Source organism: Trichechus manatus, unplaced genomic scaffold (assembly GCF_000243295.1).
Source record: "Trichechus manatus latirostris isolate Lorelei unplaced genomic scaffold, TriManLat1.0 scaffold00160, whole genome shotgun sequence".
Classification (NCBI taxonomy): Eukaryota; Metazoa; Chordata; class Mammalia; order Sirenia; family Trichechidae; genus Trichechus; species Trichechus manatus.
The window spans coordinates 917,517-938,194 of NW_004444096.1; the positions used below are offsets into that span (position 1 = coordinate 917,517).

The 20,678-nt window shown below is 41.3% G+C and overlaps 1 protein-coding gene across 1 annotated transcript in view; it reads right to left on the reverse strand.

Annotated features, from left to right (window-relative positions):
• The window catches only part of ODAD2 (outer dynein arm docking complex subunit 2), a 232,686-nt gene that overhangs the window by 177,338 nt on the left and 34,670 nt on the right, over nt 1–20,678 (reverse strand). Inside the window, exons 8-9 of the mRNA XM_004386246.1 lie at nt 16,047–16,142; nt 9,903–10,050 (exon numbers count right to left, since the gene is read on the reverse strand). Of these exons, the coding sequence (XP_004386303.1) occupies nt 9,903–10,050; nt 16,047–16,142 (244 nt within the window). The remainder of the gene's footprint in view (nt 1–9,902; nt 10,051–16,046; nt 16,143–20,678) is intronic.

Here is a 20,678-nt window from a genome sequence, read left to right on the forward strand (position 1 = left end):
GTTGATTCTGACTCATAGCAACCCTACAGAATACAGGAGAACTGCCTCATAGGATTTCCAAGGCTGTAATCTTTATGGAAGCAGATTGCCACATCTTTCTCCTATGGAGCAGCTGGCAGGTTCAAACCACCCACCTTTCAGTTAGCAGCCAAGTGCTTAACCATTGTGCCCAAAGAAAAACATTGTACGATCACATTCTTCATGTCTTTCAGCAAACAATGCCCTCTCTGACACTGCCTTCCAAAAGTGAGCACTGAATCAGCTTCACACAGAGGTAGTGTCGCAGTCAATGAAGTTCATCCGAGGTGCAATTAGTGCTAATCCAAAACTTCCTCCAAAAATGAGTAATGAATTCTCCTTATAATAAAAATGAAAAGGGAATAATTCTTTTTTGTGGGAAATGTATACACACAAGTAACACACATTTCAAGGAACCCAAATACTTCAAATGCGTCCACTTCTGACACTAATGTAAGGAAACGTAACTGCAAACTCTGTGGGGTAGAAACTTCACTACATGATGGAATTTAAATATCTTACGATCTCTAAAACCAGAAAAACCACAACCACGGCCATCAAGTCACTACTCATAACAACCCTACAGGACAGAGAAGAACTGCCCCATAGGATTTCCAAGGAGTGGCTCGTGGATTCCAACTACTGACATTCTGGTTAACAGCCAGGCTCTTAACCACTGTGCCACCAGCAAGTAATTATCTTTTAAAGGTCAAAAGTCCTCCTACTCTTCATGTCTCTAAGACACTTTTTTTTAAAGTTAACCAACATCAATGTAAGAGCCTATGTATTAACTTCCAGAATGTTTCTCATGAGAGTGATACTAATTTTCCTTCCTAGCTACTGAAGTTTATTTGGGTAAATTAGTGAACATTGTTTTCCATTTTAGAAAAATTCTTTTAAAAAGAAAAACATGTACTGTCACATTCCTCATCTCTGTAAGTAAAAAATTAATGAAAAAGCACAAATACTGCCTTCCAAAAATGAATACTAAATTCGCTTTACATGGTGGTAGAGTCATCGTCCATGAAGTTTACCTGAGGTGAGATTAGTGCTACTTCAAAACGTTTTCCAAAAATGAGTGATGAATTCTAAGCGTTCCCTGTTTAATTAGTCTCTTACTCAAATGAAGAAAACCAAGTGAAAGAGAAGACACAAAGGCACATCAGCAGAGTCTGCAGGCCTTGGGGGCCCTGAGTTACTTGACGCTGGAACAGAAAAAACAGGCAGCGGGCAATAAAGACAGAAGCCTGGCCGTGGCCCCAGGCCCTGCAGCCACCTTCTGTGGGGCCTGCAGCAAAGGATTTCTCAGCTTTTCCACCAGTGCCACCAGGATAACACTACCTGCCCCTCCATACCCAAAACTCGAGTCATGGGAAAGGAATTTAATTAACTGTAATGGATTGCAAAGTACATCAAATTCCTCCAATAAAAAATCATATAACTCCCAATTACCACTTAGAAGAACTCATGAACCAATTTAGGTTTTGTGGGGTTTTGCTTTTTTAAAAATCAATTCATGCAAGATCATAAAGGAACTAAGCCCCACAAGAGCAATCTTTAACAAAGGTTTTCAAGCTTAAAAAATGTCTTTGTCAAGAGTCTCCCCCCAGAGAAGAAATCCAGGACATGGCAGGGAGGGAGCTCAGGAGTCGCCTCGGAGGCCCCCCAGCATTCCTAACGTGAGCGCCTAGAGGTCACTCTGGGTACAGTGCTGGTCACTGCGCCCTGCAGGACCCAGCAAGGGCGTTCACTCCTCATGACCTGAGAACTCTGAGCTGTGGAGGGATGACAGACAGAGGATTAGCCAGCAGAGCAGTGAAGTTCACACCAGCATTTTATGAGTGTGATCATATAGAATAAACATACCAGGCACTACACCTCCCCAACACATCATGGGTATTGACGTCAAGTCGATTCTGTCTCATAGCAGCCCCATGTGTTACAGAGCAGAACTGCTCCATAGGATTTTCTTGGCTGTAATCTTGATGGAAGCAGATCCCCAGGCCTTTCCTCCTCAGTGCCACTGGGTGGATTCGAACCGCCAACCTTTCGGTTAGTAGCCAAGAGCAAACCATTCGCACAACCCAGGGACTGACATCGTGGATAGGAGGAGAGGACAGGTGTGTGTGCCCAGCTGTAAGCCCATCCTGTCACCAGCAGACCACATCAGCCCTTCTTCTCTGCTGAGTTACATGTGTCCAGAATCCACCCCCGCCCCCCGAGCTCAAGCTCACCATTCCCCTAGAATGTGGATAATCATGATTGTCCCAATAGAATCCTCAAGAGTGATGTCCATTTGTGAATTTATATTAATTAAACAGCCCACCAGTCCCTCAGTTCTTCTATCTAGTTCCTTGTAGTTTTCTGTGTTATTGTTGTCAACTGCCATCCAGCTGGTTCCAACTCATGCCGACCCTATCTACGACAGGAGGCAATGTTGCCCGATCCTGTGCCTCCTTCATGATCGTGGGTGTGTTTGAGCCCATGTTTGTGGCTAGTGGGTCACACCGTCTCACTGAGGGGTCATCTCAGTTGGTGTGTGGGAGCTTTCAGCTGGAAAGACACTAACTTCAAAAATTGACATTTTTACTTTTGCTTCAAATTTTCCTAATCATTTTCCTTCATCATTGCTTTGATTAATCTGTTTTTATTTGATAGCTATTTGCATAAATTTACTGAATAAAATGTTACTTTCTCCAAAATTTCAAAAAGATTGATGAACAATCTACTTACAAGGCGGCAAACTAATATTTAAGGAAACATCGTTAGTTTCACACAGGGATTTTGACCCAAAATTATTGCCTTAGCTATTAACTCAAATGAGAGGCAGCTACTTTCTGATTAGCCATTAAGAGGTCACGTTCAATAATGGATAAAAAGACACAAACAGGTCCACACGCTCCACACTCTCTCTTCAGTCCCATTAACTTCCCCGGCTCCCTAAACAGCATCTCCATTTCAAATGAATCATTTGAGCTTCAGTCCTTTATTTCCAACGGTTCCAAGGGCTATTCTATTTGGGTATTTCACTCTTCTTAAACGTCATCTTCTCCAAGCCAAAGACTCCCTATTAACTGGCTTATCTTCCTTCTCAGCCATTTCTTCACAGCTTCCAAGGACTCTACCCTATTCCAAGCCCCCCACACCCAATCAATGCAACCCCCTTGTCACGGACCTCCTGGCTCTCCCACTCAGCTTGATTCTGTGTACCACCTGCTGCTGGATTCATCCTTCTCTATCAATGCTTTCATCGTGACTCCCGCTGCCTCAGCGGAACTAAGATCAAAACCCCAGGTGCAGAAATGGACGCCCCACAGGGAGGAGGTACATCAGGGGAAACGGCCTGGGAATTAAGCCTAGATTCCTTCACTACTGCAGCAAGTACTCAGAAACACTCTGGGCTTGCCACCAATCACTCACCCCAGCTACACAGGCAGGCAGGCAGGCAACACAGTATAAAACCCCTGTGAGAAGGACAGAGAGCTCCTTGAAGGACCCAGCGGGATGCTCACCCTAATCAATGATATCTTCCATAGTGAGGCATCCTAGAGGAAGGTCAAGGCCAGGGAAGCTCACTCTCCCCGGAGAAGGCTGCTGTGTCTCCTGTTCTGTCTGGTCGAGGAAGGAGTATGCTTTACTTAAAGAAACTCACATCCTTTGCCTGCATCTGTTAGTGTCTTTCCATCAACTGCTGTCACTTCTGTGACAGTTCCCACTGGGGAACATCTGTTTAGGAGGAAATGGGGCTAAACAGAAACCAGCCTCCGCCTGGACGCGGCTAACCCCCCAAATACGCGCAAAGAGATGGCTGACGCTCGTCTCGGGAACAGCCACGACGATCAACGTTGGTGACCCAGACACAGCCGCCCTGGGAGCCACCTGAGGCTGAAGTCTGAGCCTCTCCCCGTGTGCCTTCTGTGGCCATGAGCACAACGTGGAAGCCCTCACATGGACACCGTACAGAATGTGAGCTCTGAAGCCCGTCTGCCTTGATTTGAATCCTGCCACTCCCCTCTTAATAGCTATTACTTAACTTCTCAGTGCCTTCACTATAAAATGGTTAGCCATTAGTATCCAGGTAGATCCAAAGCCAACTTGCAGCCTGTTACCAGAATTTCATAGCAGCATTTCCCCACCCACCTGCCACAGAAGAACCAGGCTTTCCAAGAGCCCATAAAGTCCGGCTGGTGTAAGCATGACCCAGCCTTGTCCAGCTGGGACAAGCTGAATGGAACACTTTAAAGTAGAGGCAGATGCCTCCAACACTGCTATGAGTAACAGTACCCTATCTGAGCCTGGGGCTGACACCAGAAAGATATCTTATCCTCGAGTGGCAGCTTCAGGGAAAATGCCCCCAAGGGAGGTAAACCATGATTCTACACTGTGATGGTTAAGGCTGTATGTCAGCTTGGCTGGGCCATGATTCTCAGTGTTTATATGCAGTCACTCCCATGATGGGATCTGCTGTGAGTAGCCAATCAGTTGAAAGGGAGTTTCCTTGGGCATGTGGCCTGCATCCAAATACAAGCAGACGTTCTAGTTTCTTGCTTTGCTCTGGATCCTGTGGCTGCCTCCTGTTCATCTGACCTCTGATTCTTGGGACTTGAGCTATCAGCTTACCTGCCAATCTTGGGATTCGTCGATCTTCACAGCCTATGAGTGGGAGCACTGCTCTCCGACCTGACGATCTTGGGTTCGCCAGCCCCTGTGGCTGCATTAATCAGGAGAAGCCTTTATCCTGATCCACAGACTTGAGACATTCCAGCCTCTACAATCGTGAGCCATTTCCTTGATATATCTATCTATGTATCTATCTATCTACATGCTTTACTGGCTTTGCTTCTCTAGAGAACCCAGCCTAAGACATACACCTAGCCTCTGAGATCCCTCAAACTATTTAGAAGCTGACTGACCATTTTGTTGATATTGCCCTAGTCTCCGTGATTTTTCTCTTGGATTTACTGATTGTGTGGTATTAATTTCCATATCTGATCCACCTTCAATCCACAGAGAAATGGATTTTATCAGGCTTTCAATCCTGAGTCAAGAAATCAGGACGGGGCAATGTTCCGTTCTAGTATACATAAGGTCACTGTGAGTTGGAGCCAACTCAACAGGAACTAACAGCACTAACGTGTATGAAACGCAAACCTATGTATAATTATGCCTTTTGAACATCTGACCAACCTTAAGAGTACTCACTGTATTAATTTCTAATATACTTGTGAATAATAAATCCACATTTCAAAAAAAATCCTACAACTCTCCTATTATTTCACAAAGGAGTTCTCCACATCCCGTATTCAGACATGGGTGGAACCTGACTATATCTTTAGAGATATTCACAGAATAAGCATGGGGCATACCATCTACCCCAGTCACTTGAACTGATCAAAAGCAAGACATCTTAACTGTAAGATTTCAAAGTAGTCCTGGCCAGGGGAGAAAATACTGTCCAGATAAAGCTAGCAAAGGCACCAATAAAATATATATACAAAGAAAAAGTGAGGAAAGAGGGGAACCAGAGAAGGTGGGGAAAGACGTCCACAGCACAAAGAACATGTCTGGCTCAGAGCAAGGAAGAACGACCCTCAAGGAGCCGAGAGGCCAGAACAGCCAGCCCGCACTCCTTGGAGGCCTCACTCTCTTCCCTCATAGCATTTGGGCAGGACACAGAAGAAGGCTGTGCTCATTAGCGGGGCACCCTGGGGATCACAGAAATGAATGCCAGACAGTCCCACTGATAAGACATACAACCTGAAACACAATGACAGTGGAAGGCAAGGGTAAGTACTTGGCAGTAACGGCAGCTGAAATAGGGGCTTGTTGCTTCTTTCAAAACTGAGGTACAAAGTCACAAGCTTTGAGAGAAAAAAGGATAATTGGAAGTTGGTGGTAAAAATGCAATCTAGCCATTAATTTAAAAATTAAGCTGTGTTCTAAAAATCTGGATTAAAAGAATATATACATATATAAAACTTGCAAGTTGAACATATATCAAAACCAAATAATTCAATACAAACTCCTTTTACTTTCGTGCCAAAATCTGAGCTCATAGCTCTGGATAAATAATAAGCTATAGTTCATTGACCTGTTTGCGTATTAATGAGCTCATCAAATTTTTTTTCAACAATCACAGACATTGCTGTGCTTGGAAAATGGTAAGCAGAAATTCAGATCGACATTAACATTTCTCTGCTAGTTTAAGTGTACATAAGGCATCATTTTGTAAATTAAAATGTCAGTTGGATTTATTTTGAGATTACTTGGAGGCATTCAATTTTGCATTTCATAGACTTTTAACATCCCTTTGTGTCTGCATATAAAACACTTTTTATCTGTGTCAAAAATCTTGAAATCATTTGTAGGTATACTTTCTCTTTTATTGGCTATGTTAAGAATATTTACCGGTGGGAACTGTAAGAATTCCAAAAAATTTACTGTCTGGCCAAAAGTATCACATTTACGCATGATTTATTGATGAATAACCTGTGCAAGCTTAAGTAGCACTTCATCAATAAACGTTCCCTTAGCTGTTCTGGGGGCAGAAATAGTGCATCCCTTTTTGGCCTAATACTGCATGGACATCCTAAAAAGCTGCAAAACTCATGACAGTTATTTACTGATTAGACTATCGTAAGAAGCTCTCTTTGTCATGTCCACTGGGAGGATATTTTTGGGGATGTTCACTGCCTCACCCCGTGCGTGCCCCATCAAGCCCCAAGGGGGAAATTCTTTCTGCTCTTAGCACCAGGCGGAGGTATACTGGTTGGCAACCAGTGTCTCTCTACGTTACAATGGTAAAAGCCTTTCAACTCACTGTACTTCCCTCGTTTTACTGGTTGCTAGAAAGCTTAAAGCAAAAACTGAAGGCCACGTGTGCAAGTCAATAGAACTTCAGGCTACACATTTTCTATAACAACAACATGCAATGTAAGTAATAATTGCCAACAGTTATTGAGTACTCCGTACTGAGCATCTACGTGTGTCACATGTCACTTAGTTTTCATAACAATTCTAAGTTCGGAGAACGTTAACTTTCTGATCTTGACCAGTGAGGAAACCGAAGCTTAGAGGGCTTACGTGACTCTCCCAAGGCCACTGAATTGGTAAGTGGCAGAATCCTGACTTGGCCTAAATCCTTCCAACACCAGAGATCCTTTTTCTAACGACGCCCTCACTCGGCCGCCTGATTCACGTCATTCTTCTACACCTCTGCCTCTCTGTTTCCTTTCACTAATGAGATAAATGTAATGGGCCAGGTCTCTTTGGATAAACATCAGTGACTCCCAGTTCTTCTTCCGGAAGGCCACGTTCAAGCCCCAAAGACCCTGCCTGGCTCAAGCCACTCACATCTCAGAGTGGTATGTGTCAAAATTCTCCACTGCCAGTCCCCACCCTCCGCCCCATGCTTTTTAAGATTGACGGAAACGAGACTCACAACCAGCCCTGTGGTTCAGCAAAGGGGCAGAGGCACCAAGGTCTCCGGAGTCTGGCATTGCAGCTGTGCATGCCAGGCACTGGGTTCAGCTGTACAGTCTGTGCACTGCACAAAGACGCCGGTCCAAGGGACGCAGAGGAGTGTGAAATCCTGCCTGTGCTCCATACTACAGTTTCCAAATTCCTGATGGATATTAATCTCTGAGATTCAAGAATAAAAAATGGGAATTCCTAGGAATTCCAAAATTCTAAGTGATTCTGTATTTTTCATATTTACGTGTATTTTTAAATAATAATGAGTGACCATAACCACAAGCAGTGAATAATTTTCTGCGATGGAGACTGTCTGTAAAAATTTTTTAACAAGCCTATATAGTAAATGCACAGTTTATTATTTCTAGGAAGCAACAGATAATGACACAATTATATAGGTAGAAACCACCTCTATCAGATATAGGCATTTGATAACAAAAACATTAAAAGAGGGGAATATTAACACAAAATATATGTCAAACAAAAATCATTAAAAATTTAAAGATAATATTAAAACATATTTTATAGTATCATTCTTAAAATGGAATTTTAAAGTACACAAGGAATTAACTGTCCTATCAAATAGTCTTGATCTTTGTTCCATGACAAATATTCCAGATGTAGGAAAAAAAAAAGTTTAATTTTGCATTGACATTAGTCAAATCATTGAGAGACTTCCAAAAGCATTGCCAAACTGGCCATTAGGGTTTGCTTCCTTTCCTTTTTTAATGATAAAAATGTTGCATTTGCTTGTCCTGATTTTGATTTGGCCACTGAAATGGATACCGTTTTTGCTAATTTGGATTTTAGACGGGTTTCTGGTTTCATGTTGGAATGTTCCACTACATACACTCATATCTTCCTCTCTGCATTTCCTCTGTTAAATTGCTTACAAAGAGCAAGTTGTGGTTTATAACAAATATTCAAACACTGGAAAATGCCAGCACATATTACAGGGTATATTTAAATAACATAACATTTAGACCTCCAAACAAGCTTGATAAGACTACACAGGATCACAGGTCAGATTGCAAATTTAAGGACTTATTCTGCTCCCACTATAGGACTTGAAGGAGCCCTGGTGGCGCAGTGGTTAAGAGCTCAGCTGCTAACCAAAAGGTCGGCAGTTCAAGTCCGCCAGCTGCTCCTTGGAAACCCTATGGGGCAGTTTCTACTCTGTTCCTGTAGGGTCACTATGAGTCAGAATCGACTCAGTGGCAATGGGTTTGGTTTTTTTGGTGGTGGTGGTGGTTTAATAGGATTTGTATGAAGTATTCTATACATGTAAACATATTAATATTTATTTTGCAATAATGTCTCACCATTAGCGGCAGACAAAGCCACGGACACACGCTTAGAACCTGCAAAGAGCTACAAGCAAGACCGACTGTGAGCTCAGTGGCGAGCACTTCTCTCCTGCCTGGCTCCTAGGTCTGTCAGCATTTCCTGCTCTTGCTTTCCACGATTCCAGTGGATTCCTTCAAACCAGTAATGTCTCTATGTTATTAATCTTTAATCCTCAGAGGGGAATTATAACACTTTCCCCCATTATTTCCAATCCATTGACTAATTTGTCTCGGATCTGGGATTCAGAAAAGCACATAATTTTTTTGAGGGATTCTGGGAATTCCAGCTGAGGCTAGAATGGTCAGCCTACTCAGCTTGTTTTCCAATTAGTAAAATTAAAATATGGTATTTTTGTGACCTGCCACCATTTCATGATTTGCTGAACGGTGCAGCAGGAAGAGTGTGAATTTGTAAAGTCAGACGTATGCTAGGTTCTAGGCCGTGTCCCTTACGAGGCACGTCACGAAACTATCTGGTTACAGCTTGGGCTTCTACCTTCACATAAACACTGCTCGCATTTCTCTAACCTCTTTCATTCATATTTTAATGTCATTAATCGTAAAACAAGCTAAAACTATTAATACAGTAAATCTTTTTTACAAAAATTGTCAAGTCCAGTCTCACACTGCAAGTAGGCTGATAAGGCATGAGGGTCCAGGTATTCATCCAGAAAGGATCACTTAAAGCATTATCTTAGTCACATTTACTGCAGAATAGCATCAACTGTAATGCTTTGCTTCTGGTGGGAATTTCTATTGCCATGCTAGCATCAAGCTCAAGGGGCAGGGAGAGCAATGCTGCTGCAGTGGCCGCCGCTGCCAAACCCCTCTCTCCAACCAGGGGAGAGGGCTGGTATTGGGCAGCCTGGCTGTTCCATGAAGACTAACCTCGGTAACCCTAGGGTAATGAGACCTTCCCTTATGAACACTTTTTTTTATATGTAGTAACAGGGACGCTTACTACCCTTATTTGAAAGAAATATAAACTTGGAGGCAGAATATCCATTTTGGGGGAAGGATTTTAAAAATTAACATTGAAAATATAGCACAAAAGGTCTTTCCTACCTTTAAGTATTTCACCAGCTTCTGAATTTGCCAATATTCCGACGGCAAATCAGCATTTGCTTCCTGACGATGATCAGGTGGTTCTTCATCTTCCTCACTTTCTGAGGAACTCTCACTAAGAATTTCCTCAGGCTTATCAGCAGCCTTACTAAGAACAGCAACAATAAAAACACATGTAAACTATAATGGTAATATTTCAGCAACATGTGTACAAGCAACAGATAAGATACCAACACCTCCTGAATTCTACATCTCTGTTAGCATCTACATGAGGAGATAAGGAAGTCCATGTCTCTAGAGCAGGTGCGGTTCAGTATTATTGCCCTAAAACCAAAAACCAAACCCGCTGCCGCCGACTCATAGCAACCCTACAGGACAGAGTAGAACTGCCCTGTATAGTTTCCAAGGAGTGGCTGGTGGATTTGAACTGCCAACCTTTTGGTTAGCAGCAAAACGCTTAACCACTGCACCACCAGGGCCCCATTATTGCCCTAGGTTATAAAGAAAAGAGTGAAATATGAAAAAAGGAATTAAGTAAATGCCCTAAGGCTGTGCTATACAATAAGGTAGCCACTAGCCATATGCAGCTGTTTACATTTACAGTTATTTATTTACTTAAATAATATTAAAAATTCAGTTCTTTAGACATAGCAGCCACATTTCAATTACTCAGTAGTCACATGTGGCTAGTGGCTACCATACTGGACAGTGCAGACAGGGACCATTTTCATTACTGCAGAAAGTTCTATTGCGCAGTGCTGTAAACACCTAAAATGAAGTCTTCCTTACCAAAGACAGTGAATAGTCAGCACCTTCCTCTTCATGATGCCTCAGCTAAAGTATTTGGAAGGGCACAAGACATCAGACAACATCAATGACCTAAACCAGCCTCAGGAACAAGGAGTTAACCCCAACTCCTAGAGACATTAGCATGTTAAATGCTGAGTTCCATAGATACACAGCACATTTGACAGGTGGAGGCACAGACAACATTACCACAAGAACCTTGGGCACATCACTAGGGATGGTTACAGTCATGCTCCAATGTAGCACCTATATTGGCGTAATACCCCCCAGAGCTCCTTCCTGCATACTACTGCACCAGCTGGTGCCCACCTCCCCACCCTTGAATGCATGTTTTCCAGCTGTTAGCTCATCAAACCCACAATGATGTCTCAGGGACTACTCATCCATCACTCACATCTGAGGAGGTAGGTAACCCGAGATATTTATCTCAATATTGCTTCCCACATCTCCTTGAATTTACACGACAGAAATAAGCTCTCAATGGTCCTGTAGTGAAGTAGGACTTGAGGCAAAGAAGATCTGTAAGAGAATCACTGCCCTCATGGAAGAGGTTCAATAAATGCAAGGAAAGGGAGAGAGGAAGCTTTCAGTGTACAGGCTGAGGATATACGAAAATCATTTCCCTATAATATGAGAGTGTCAGAGAAAAGGCGTCTATTAGAAGGAGGAGAAAAGTGGGAGGCTCATTTAGATGGAGGTAGTGCAGAGCATCATGGGGATGAGAATATTGGAAGAGACGGTCTCAGATGCATGCACACTTAGTGTGATACCCAGGGACAAGAGGAGCCTGTGGACCCGCCAGCCACCCCCTGGAGCAGCGTGTCCATTCCAGGTCCAAATACTTATAAACAACACACGTCTAAAAAATACACTAAACTGACTGAAAATGAAAATACAACTCATCAAAATTTGTTGTATGTAGCTAAAGCAGTACAGAGAGGGAAATACATTAGAAAAGAGGAAAAGTCTCAAATCAATAATCTAAGCTCACACCTAAATACACTAGAAAAGGAGCAAAATAAACCCAAAGCAAACAGAAGAAAGTAAATAATAAAGAGCAGAAATCAAAAAAACAAAAACACAATTTGAAAAATCAATGAAATAAAAAACTACTTCTTCAAAAGATCGATAAAATTGACAAACTTCTAGCAAGACTGACAAAGGAAAAAAGGAGAAGACACAAATTACCAATGTCAGGAATAAAATAGGGTACATCACTACAGATCCTGAAGACATCAAGGGTAATAAGGGAATACTATGAACAACTATACGTGCATTAATATGACCACTTAGGCGAAATGAACCAATTCCTTTAAAAGTACCAACTACCACATCTCACCCAATATGAAATAGATCATTTGAATAGTGCTACAACTATTAATGAAATTTAATTCATAATTTAAAAACTCCCAAAAAGAAATCTCCAGGCCCAGAGAGTTTCAGCGGAGAATTCCACCAAACATTTAAAGAACTAACACCAATTGTACACAATTTCTTCTAAAAAACAGAAGAGGAGGGAACAATTCCCACCTCATTGTATGAAGCCTGATATCAAAATGAGACAAAGACAGTACCAAAAAACAAACAAAAAACGACACAAAAAACCATCATGATTACAGATGTAAAAATTCTTAACAAAATATTAGCACCTAGAATTCAGCACCATGACCAAGTGAGGTTTATTCCAAGGACACGAGGCTGGTTGAGTATTTGAAATTCAATGTAATCTAACCAATATTAACAGGCTAAAGAAAAAAACTCACACAATCATATCAATCGATATTTAAAAAAAAGCATTTGACAAAATTCAATACCCATTCATGATAAAAATGCTCAGAAATGAGGAATAAAAGAAAACTTCCTCAACTTTATTAAGAATATGTACAAAACCTACAGCTAACATCATGCTTAATGGTGAAAGACTTAAGTGTATTCCCCCTTAGATTAAGAACAAGCAAGGATGCCCACTTTGACCACTGCTATTCAACATTGTACTGGAAGCTCTAACAAGCACAACAAGGCAAGAAAAGGAAATACAAGGCACACAGACCAAAAGGAAGGATTATAACTTTCCTTTTTTGCAGATAACATGATGATTTATGTAGAAAATTACAAGGAATATTAAAACAAATTCCAAGTACTAATAAATGGCATACAAAAATCAATTGTGTTTTTATATACTAGCAATGAACACACACAAACCAAAATTTAAAATACAATTCCATTTACAATTGCTCCATAAAAAAACAAAATACTTAGATGTAAATCTAACAAAACAGATACAGGATTTGTATGCTGAAAACTACAAAACACTCATGAAAAAAACCAAAGATGATCTAAATAAATGGAAAGACATACCATGTTCATGGTTTGGAAGACTCCATGTAGTAATCTCCAAGTTCATATACAGGTTTAATGTAATTTTTTTGTTGCTATAGGTAAGATTAATCTAAAATTTATGTGGAGAGTGAAATAAACTTGAATATTTTGGAAAATTTTTGGAAAAAAAAAGGATGACGTGAGAAGACTCACTCTACCAGATTTCAAGATTCATTATATACAGTAACCAAGATTTTGTCGGTATCACCAGAGGGCTAGACACAAAAATCAATGCAAGAGAATAGAGACTCTGGTAGTCTCACACAAGTACAGCCAACTGATTTTTGACAAAGGTGCAAAAGCAATTCAACAAATGATTCTGGAGCATTTGGATATCTATAGGCCAAAAAAAAAAAAATGAACCTTGACATAAGTCTCATACTTTATTTTAAAAATAACTCAAAATAGATCATAATCTTAAATGAAAAACTATAAAAATTTTTCATAAAAAAGAAAGGAGATCGTCTTCAGGACCTAGGATTTGGTAAAGAGTTCTTAGATATGACACCAAAAACACAATCCATAAAAGAAAAAAAATCAACAAATTAGACTTCATTAAAATAAAAACTTTTGTTCTGTGAAAGATCTTGTTAAAAGAATGAAAAGACAAGTTACAGACTTGGAGAAAATATCTGCAAACTACATATCAGACAAGGGTCCAGAATCCAGAATACACAAAGAACTCTCAAAACTCAACATTTACAAAAATAATCTAATTAGAAAATGGGCAAAACGCATGAAGAAACATTTCACCAAGAGAATACACAAATGGCAATAAGCAGATGAAAAGATGTCGAACATCACCGGCCATGAGAGAAGTGCTAAGACCATGATGAGATATCACCACACGCCATTTTGTTACTGTTGTTGTTGTATGCCGTTGAGCCAATTCCAACTCATAGTGACCCTACAGGACAGAGCAGAACTGCCCCGCAGGGGTTCCAAGGGGCAGCTGGTGGATTTGAAACACCAACCTTTTGGTTAGCAGACTGAGCTCTTAACCACTGCGCCACCAGGGCTCCATACACCATTTAGCATTTCTAAAATAAAAAACAGTGGCAATACCAAACACGGTCAAAGGTGAAAACCTGAATCTCCTGTACATCACTAGTGGGAATGTGAAACGATACAGCTACTCTGGAAAACAGGTTGGACGCTTCCTAAAAACTAAACGCACACTTACCGTATGTGTCAGCAACTGGACATTTATCCAAGAGAAATGAAAACTTACATCCACACAAAAACCTGTATACAATTTTTCATAACAGTTTGCTTTGTGATAGCCCCAAACCAGAAACATCTAAAATTTCCCTCAATAGCTGAATGGTTAACTCAACTGTGGTGCATCCATACCATGGAATACTAGTCATCAATAAAAAGGAACAAACTAAAATACATTCAACAACTTGGATAAGATCTCAAGGTCATTATGCTGAGTGAGAAAAGACAATCTGTATGATTCTGTTTACCTAACATTCTCAAAATGACAAAACTGTAGAAATGGAAAACAGATTAGTGGTTGTCAGAGATTAGGGATGGTGGAGGGGAGGAAGGTGGGTGTGATTATAGAGGAGTAACATGAGGAAGATCTCCGTGGTGAAGAAACTGTATCTTGATTGCCATGGTGGTTACATACATTTACACACGTGATAACAACATAGCCCTACACATACACATCGTGCCAATGTCAATATCCTGATTTTGACAGTGTACTATGGTTATGTGAGATGCAATCATTGGGGGAAGCTTGGTGAAGGGTACACGGAGCCTCTCCAGGCTGTGGTTGCAACATCCTGTGAAGGTACAGCTATTTCAAAATAAAAAGGTTAAAAGAAATTAACTGTCAAACAAATTTAATACTTTAATATGCATGTCTAGGGGAGCATCTTAAAGTCTGGCTTTTCTCCTGGTGGTGTTGTCAACTGCCATCACGTCTGCCCGACTCATGGCAAGCCCACGCAGGACAGAAGGAAACAGCGCCTGGCCCTGCACCACCCCCGTGGCTGGCGATGTACCGGACTGCCGTCGTCCACAGGGTCTTCAGTGGGTGGTTTTTGGAAGCAGGTTTTTCTTCCCAATCTGTCTTAGTCTGGAAGCTCTGCTGAAATCTGTTCAGCATCATAGCAACACGCACGCCTCCACTGACAGAGAGACGGTGGTTCTGCCTGAGGTGCGTGGCCAGGAATCGAACCTGGGTCTCCCACAGGGAACCACCAACAAATCTTTATAACGTGAAATTCCTGACATTTCCTCCCACTACCCCTCTGAAACTCTCAAATAAAGGGTTTTCCCCAAATACGTTGCTTTTATCATCATACTGAAAATCAGGTAAGAAGTCTATCAGTTGACCTCACATTAAGAGTTCATGTTTTAATTAGGAATAAAATATCATTTTAGAATAGCCACAGCCATCAGTGATCAGCAAAGTCAGGCTCAGACAGATGCCAAACTCTGCAAAAAATCATTTAAGAGCCCAGTTTTCCTAACAGTTCACTGCTCTTTGCATTAAAAACATTCCTTTTCATAGTTAAAACACCCTTACCCATGGCTGTTGAGTCGATTCCGATTCATAGTGACCCTACAGAACAGAGTAGAACTGCCCCATAGAGTTCCCAAGACTGTTATTCTTTATGGAGGCAGACTGCCACGTCTTCCTCCCGCGGAGCAGCTGGTGGGTTCGAACTCCTGACCTTTTGGTTAGCAGCCAAGCGCTTAACCACTGCACCACCAGGGCTCCTAAAAGTTAACTAATACCAGTAAATTCCTGTATTTCAAGTAACTCTGAATTAGGATACTTTGTAAATATGTTTAAAGAAATCCAGTATCATTTCTTTTTTATTAACATTCCTAATAACTTGGGACGCTAATGTAATCATTAAGAAGACTTTAATTAGCAGGCTAACTGGTCCACTGACCAATGGTGGCTTTAAAGAACTGGTTATATTGACAGAAACATACCGAGCTGACTGCATTCTCCCACTCACCACAGACGATCTTCCCTTTTCAATTCTTGCATGTTTCTCCTCTTGGGTGTCTCTTCCTGAACTTCTGTGGCTAAAAAATATTAGTTCGATTCATTACTGTGATGGATTGAATTGTGTCCCCCAAAAGATATGTTCGAGTCCTAATCTGTACCTGTGACCTTGTTTGGAAACAGGGTTTTGCTGTTGTTGTTGTCAGTTACATTAAATGAGGTCAGACCAGAGCAGGGCGGGTCATAATCCTAACAACTGCTGTGTGATGTCTTATTAAAGGGGACAGCAGACATGGAACCAGAGTCACACACAGGGAGAAGACAACATGTAGGATCCGTATCCATGCCAGAAGCTGAAAAAGACAAGGAAGGATTGTCCCCTAGAGCAGACAGAGGAGACACCCCTGTGATGCCCGAAATCCAGAACGGTGAGGCTGTTCCTTTAAAGCCACTCACTTTGTTGTCGTTTGTTACGGACGCTAAGACCACTACTTTATGCTGACGACTGTGAAATGAGAGATGAAAAGTATACAAATATTTCATCATTTTCATGTACCAAATGATGTTTGCCTGACACAGAGAACGACCGAGTTAGAAATTTAATTAAAACGAACCAGTTAGGTTTTAGTTATGGACAGTAGAATTTTAAAAGCTTTAAGCACTCTTAACATATAAAGCGACCTCTTTAGGTTGGGTCTGGGATCTCCCTGTTGGATGGTTTTGCCTTGTAGGTTCAATTGTTCCTATATGGTTTTTCTAGATAAGTAGTTTCCAGCTCTCTCACAAAAAACTGGTACAAATGGGAGCCTTGCACTGGCACGTACCACTAGCGCGAGAACCCAACTTCCAGCCAGTGACTATTTCGTCCAAGTGAATCACTCCTCAGAGCAACCACAGGCTGTGGGCGGACAGTGTCTCTTCCTCTGGAACGAATACGGCAGTCCCAGTTCCCCCTGTCACAGTCTGAGACTTCAACCTCCTCTCCTACTCTATGAGCTCCACCTCATCTCTGACACGCAGAGATTCCCCTTTTGCACTTTAAGCATAGCAATGCATTCAACATACTCAGGAAATATTTTGTTCAGTACTTCTTCACGCTGGGAACAGGTCTTCACAGGCTGCCATTGTTTCTGAGTCCTTCGCCCTGTGCCTTCTGCTCCTTCTCTAGGGGCTTAAACCAGTTGCCATTGAGCCGAATCCAACTCATGGTGACCCCATGTGTTTCAGAGTAGAACTGTGCTCCATATGGTTTTCACTGACTGATATTTTGAAAGTAGATTACCAGGTCCTTCTTCCTAGGTACCTCTAGGTGCAATCGAACCTCCAACCTTTCAGTTAGCTGCCAAACGGTATTAACCATTTACACCATCGAGGGCCTTCTCGAGGTGCCTGTGACCCTAGATTAGAATTGCCTGTTATCTGCCTACCAAACATTACAGCAGGACTTGTATCTGGTTCTCTAGGTATTCCCAAGCTTAACACAGAATCCAACAGCACATAATGGGTTCTCATTAAATACTTGTCAAATAAATCCATAATTCAAAAAAAAAAAAAAAAGCACATGGAAAAAGCAGTATTTTAAAAGTCGCACGCTAGTTACCAGAGTTGCCCATACATTTTGTTATTTTCAGACTCACACTTTCAAATAGTGTCACAAAGGTCAAACACCCCAAAATCGATGAGGATGAGAGGAGCAAGAGTCTGGCCCATTTCCAAAGGATTCCTTCCGACAGATCTTTGGGTTTGCTTCCAACATTGAATCACCCTGTGGTTCTCAAAATCCACAGAACCAGCCAGAAGTCAGTGCTCGACCAAATGGCGTGACAACACGTTGTAGTCAGGTGCTGCAGAGTTGGTTCCGACTCATAGCAACCCTATGTACAACAGAATGAAACACTGCCCGGTCCTGCACCATTCTCATAATTGTTGTGATGTTTGAGCCCACTGTTGCAGCCACTGTGTCAATCTATCTCCTTCAGGGTCTTTCTCTTTTTTCCTGACCCTCTACTTTAACAAGCATGATGTCTTTTTCCAGGAACTGATCCATCCTGATAACATGGCCAAAGTACATGAGATGAAGTCTCACCATCCCCACCTTCTAAGGAGTATACTGGCTGTACCTCTTCCAAGGCAGATTTGTTTGTTCTTCTGGCAGTCCATGGTATAGTCAACATTCTCTGCCAACACAATAATACAAAGGCATCAATTCTTCTTCGGTCTTCCTTATTCATCTTCCCGCTTTAGCATACATATGAGGCAACTGAAAATTCCATGACTTGGGTCAGGCACACCTTAGTCCTCAAAGTGACATTTTTGCTTTTTAACACATTAAGGAGGTCTTTTGCAGCAGATTTGCCCAATCCAATACATCATTTGATTTCTTGACTGCTGCTTCTGTGGGCTCTGATTATGAATCCAAGTAAAATGAAATCCTTGACAACTTCAATATTTTCTCCATTTATCACAATGTTGCTTATTCAGTTCAGTTGTGAAGATTTTCACTTTCTTTATATTGAGGTATAATCTATACTGAAGGCTGTAGTCTTTGATTTTCATCAGTAAGTGCTTCAAGTCCTCTTCAGTTTCAGCAAGCAAACTTGTGTCATCTGCATATCGCAGGTTGTTAATGAGTCTTCCTCCAATCCTGATGACATATTCTTCTTCATATAGTCCAGCTTCTCGGAATATTTGCTCAGCTCACAGATTGAATAAGTATGGTGAAAGGATACAACCCTGACACACACCTTCCCTGATTTTAAACCATGCAGTATTCCTCTGTTCTGTTCGAACGACTGCCTCTCGGTCTATGGACAGGTTCCGCGTGAGCATAATCAAGTGCTCTAGAACTCTCATTCTTCACAATGTTATCCATAATTTGTTATGATCCACAGTCAAATACCTTTGCATAGTCAATAAAATACAGGTAAACATCTTTCTAGTATTCTCTGCTTTCAGCCAAGATGTGTCTGACATCAGCAATGATATCCCCCATTCCATGTCCTCTTCTGAATCCAGCTTGACTTTCTGGCAGTTCCCTGTCAATGTACTGCTGCAATCATTTTCGAACTATCTTCAGCAAAATTGTACTTGAGTGTGATATTAATTGTTTGATAATTTCTGTATTCTGCGAGCTCACCTTTCTCTGAAATGGGCACAAGTATGGTTCTCTTCCAGTCAGTTGGCCAGGTAGCTGTCTTCCAAATTTCTTGGCATAGACGAGCGAGCGCTTCCAGTGTTGAAACATCTCTATTGGTATTCCATCATCTCCTGGAGCCTTGTTTGTTGACAATGCCTTCAGTGCATCTTGGACTTCTTTCTTCAGTCCATCGGTTCTTGATCACATGCTACCTCCTGAAATGGTAAACGTCAACCAGTTCTTTTTGTTACAGCAACTGTGTATTCCTTCCATCTTCTTTTGATGCTTCCTGCATCATTCAATATTTTGCCCATAGAATCCTTCAATATTGCAATTCAAGGTCTGAATTATTTCTTCAGTTCTTTCAGCTTAAGAAATGCTAAGCATGTTCTTCCTTTTTGGTTTTCTAACACCAGCTCTTTGCATATTTCATTATAATACTTTACTTTGTCTTCTTGAGGCTCTGAAATCTACTGTTCAGCTCTTTTAGCTTCCAGAGTAAGACAGACTAGGAAGAAGAACCTGATAATCTAATTCTAAAAAAACTGGCCAGTGAAAGCCTTATGAATAACAGTGGAACATTTTCTGATACAGTGCTGGAAGATGAGCCCCTTAGTTGGAAGGCACTCAAAATACGACTAGGGAAGAGCTACCTTCTCAAAGTAGAGTTAACCTTAATGACGTTGATGGAGTAAAATTTTTGGGACTTTCATTTGCTGATGTGGCATGACTCAAAATGAGAAAAAACAGCTGTAAACATTCATTAATAATTGAAAGTGGACAAAGTATGAATCAAGGAAAATTGGACACTGTCAAAAATGAAATGGACCTCTTGACAATAGATATCCTAGGCATTAGTGGGCTGAAATGGATTGATACTGGCCATTTTGAATCAGACAATCATATGGTCTACTATGGTGGGAATGACAAATTGAAGAGGAATGGCGTTGCATTCACTGTCAAAAACAACATTTCAAGATCTATCCTGAAGTACAACGCCGTCAGTGATAGGATAATATCCATACGCCCACAAAGACCAGTTAATACGACTATTATTCCATTTTAACCCCAACCACTAATGCCAAAGAGGAAGAAATTAAAGATTTTTACCAACTTCTGCGGTCTGAAATTGATCAAGCATGCAATCAAGATGCATTGATAAATACTGGTGACTGGAAGTAAAAGTTGGAAACAAAGAAGAAGGGTCAGTAGTTGGAAAATATGGCCTTGGTGACAGAAATGATGCCACAGATCGCATGATAGAATTTTGCAAGACCAACGACTTCTTCATTGCAAATACCTTTTTTTTAACCAACATAAACGTTACTATATATGTGAACCTCGCCAGATGGAATACACAGGAATCAAACTGACCACATCTGTGGAAAGAGACGATGGAGCACTTCAACATCATCAGTCAGAACAAGGCTGGGGGCTGACTGCAGAACAGACCATCAATTGCTCACATGCAAGTTCAAGT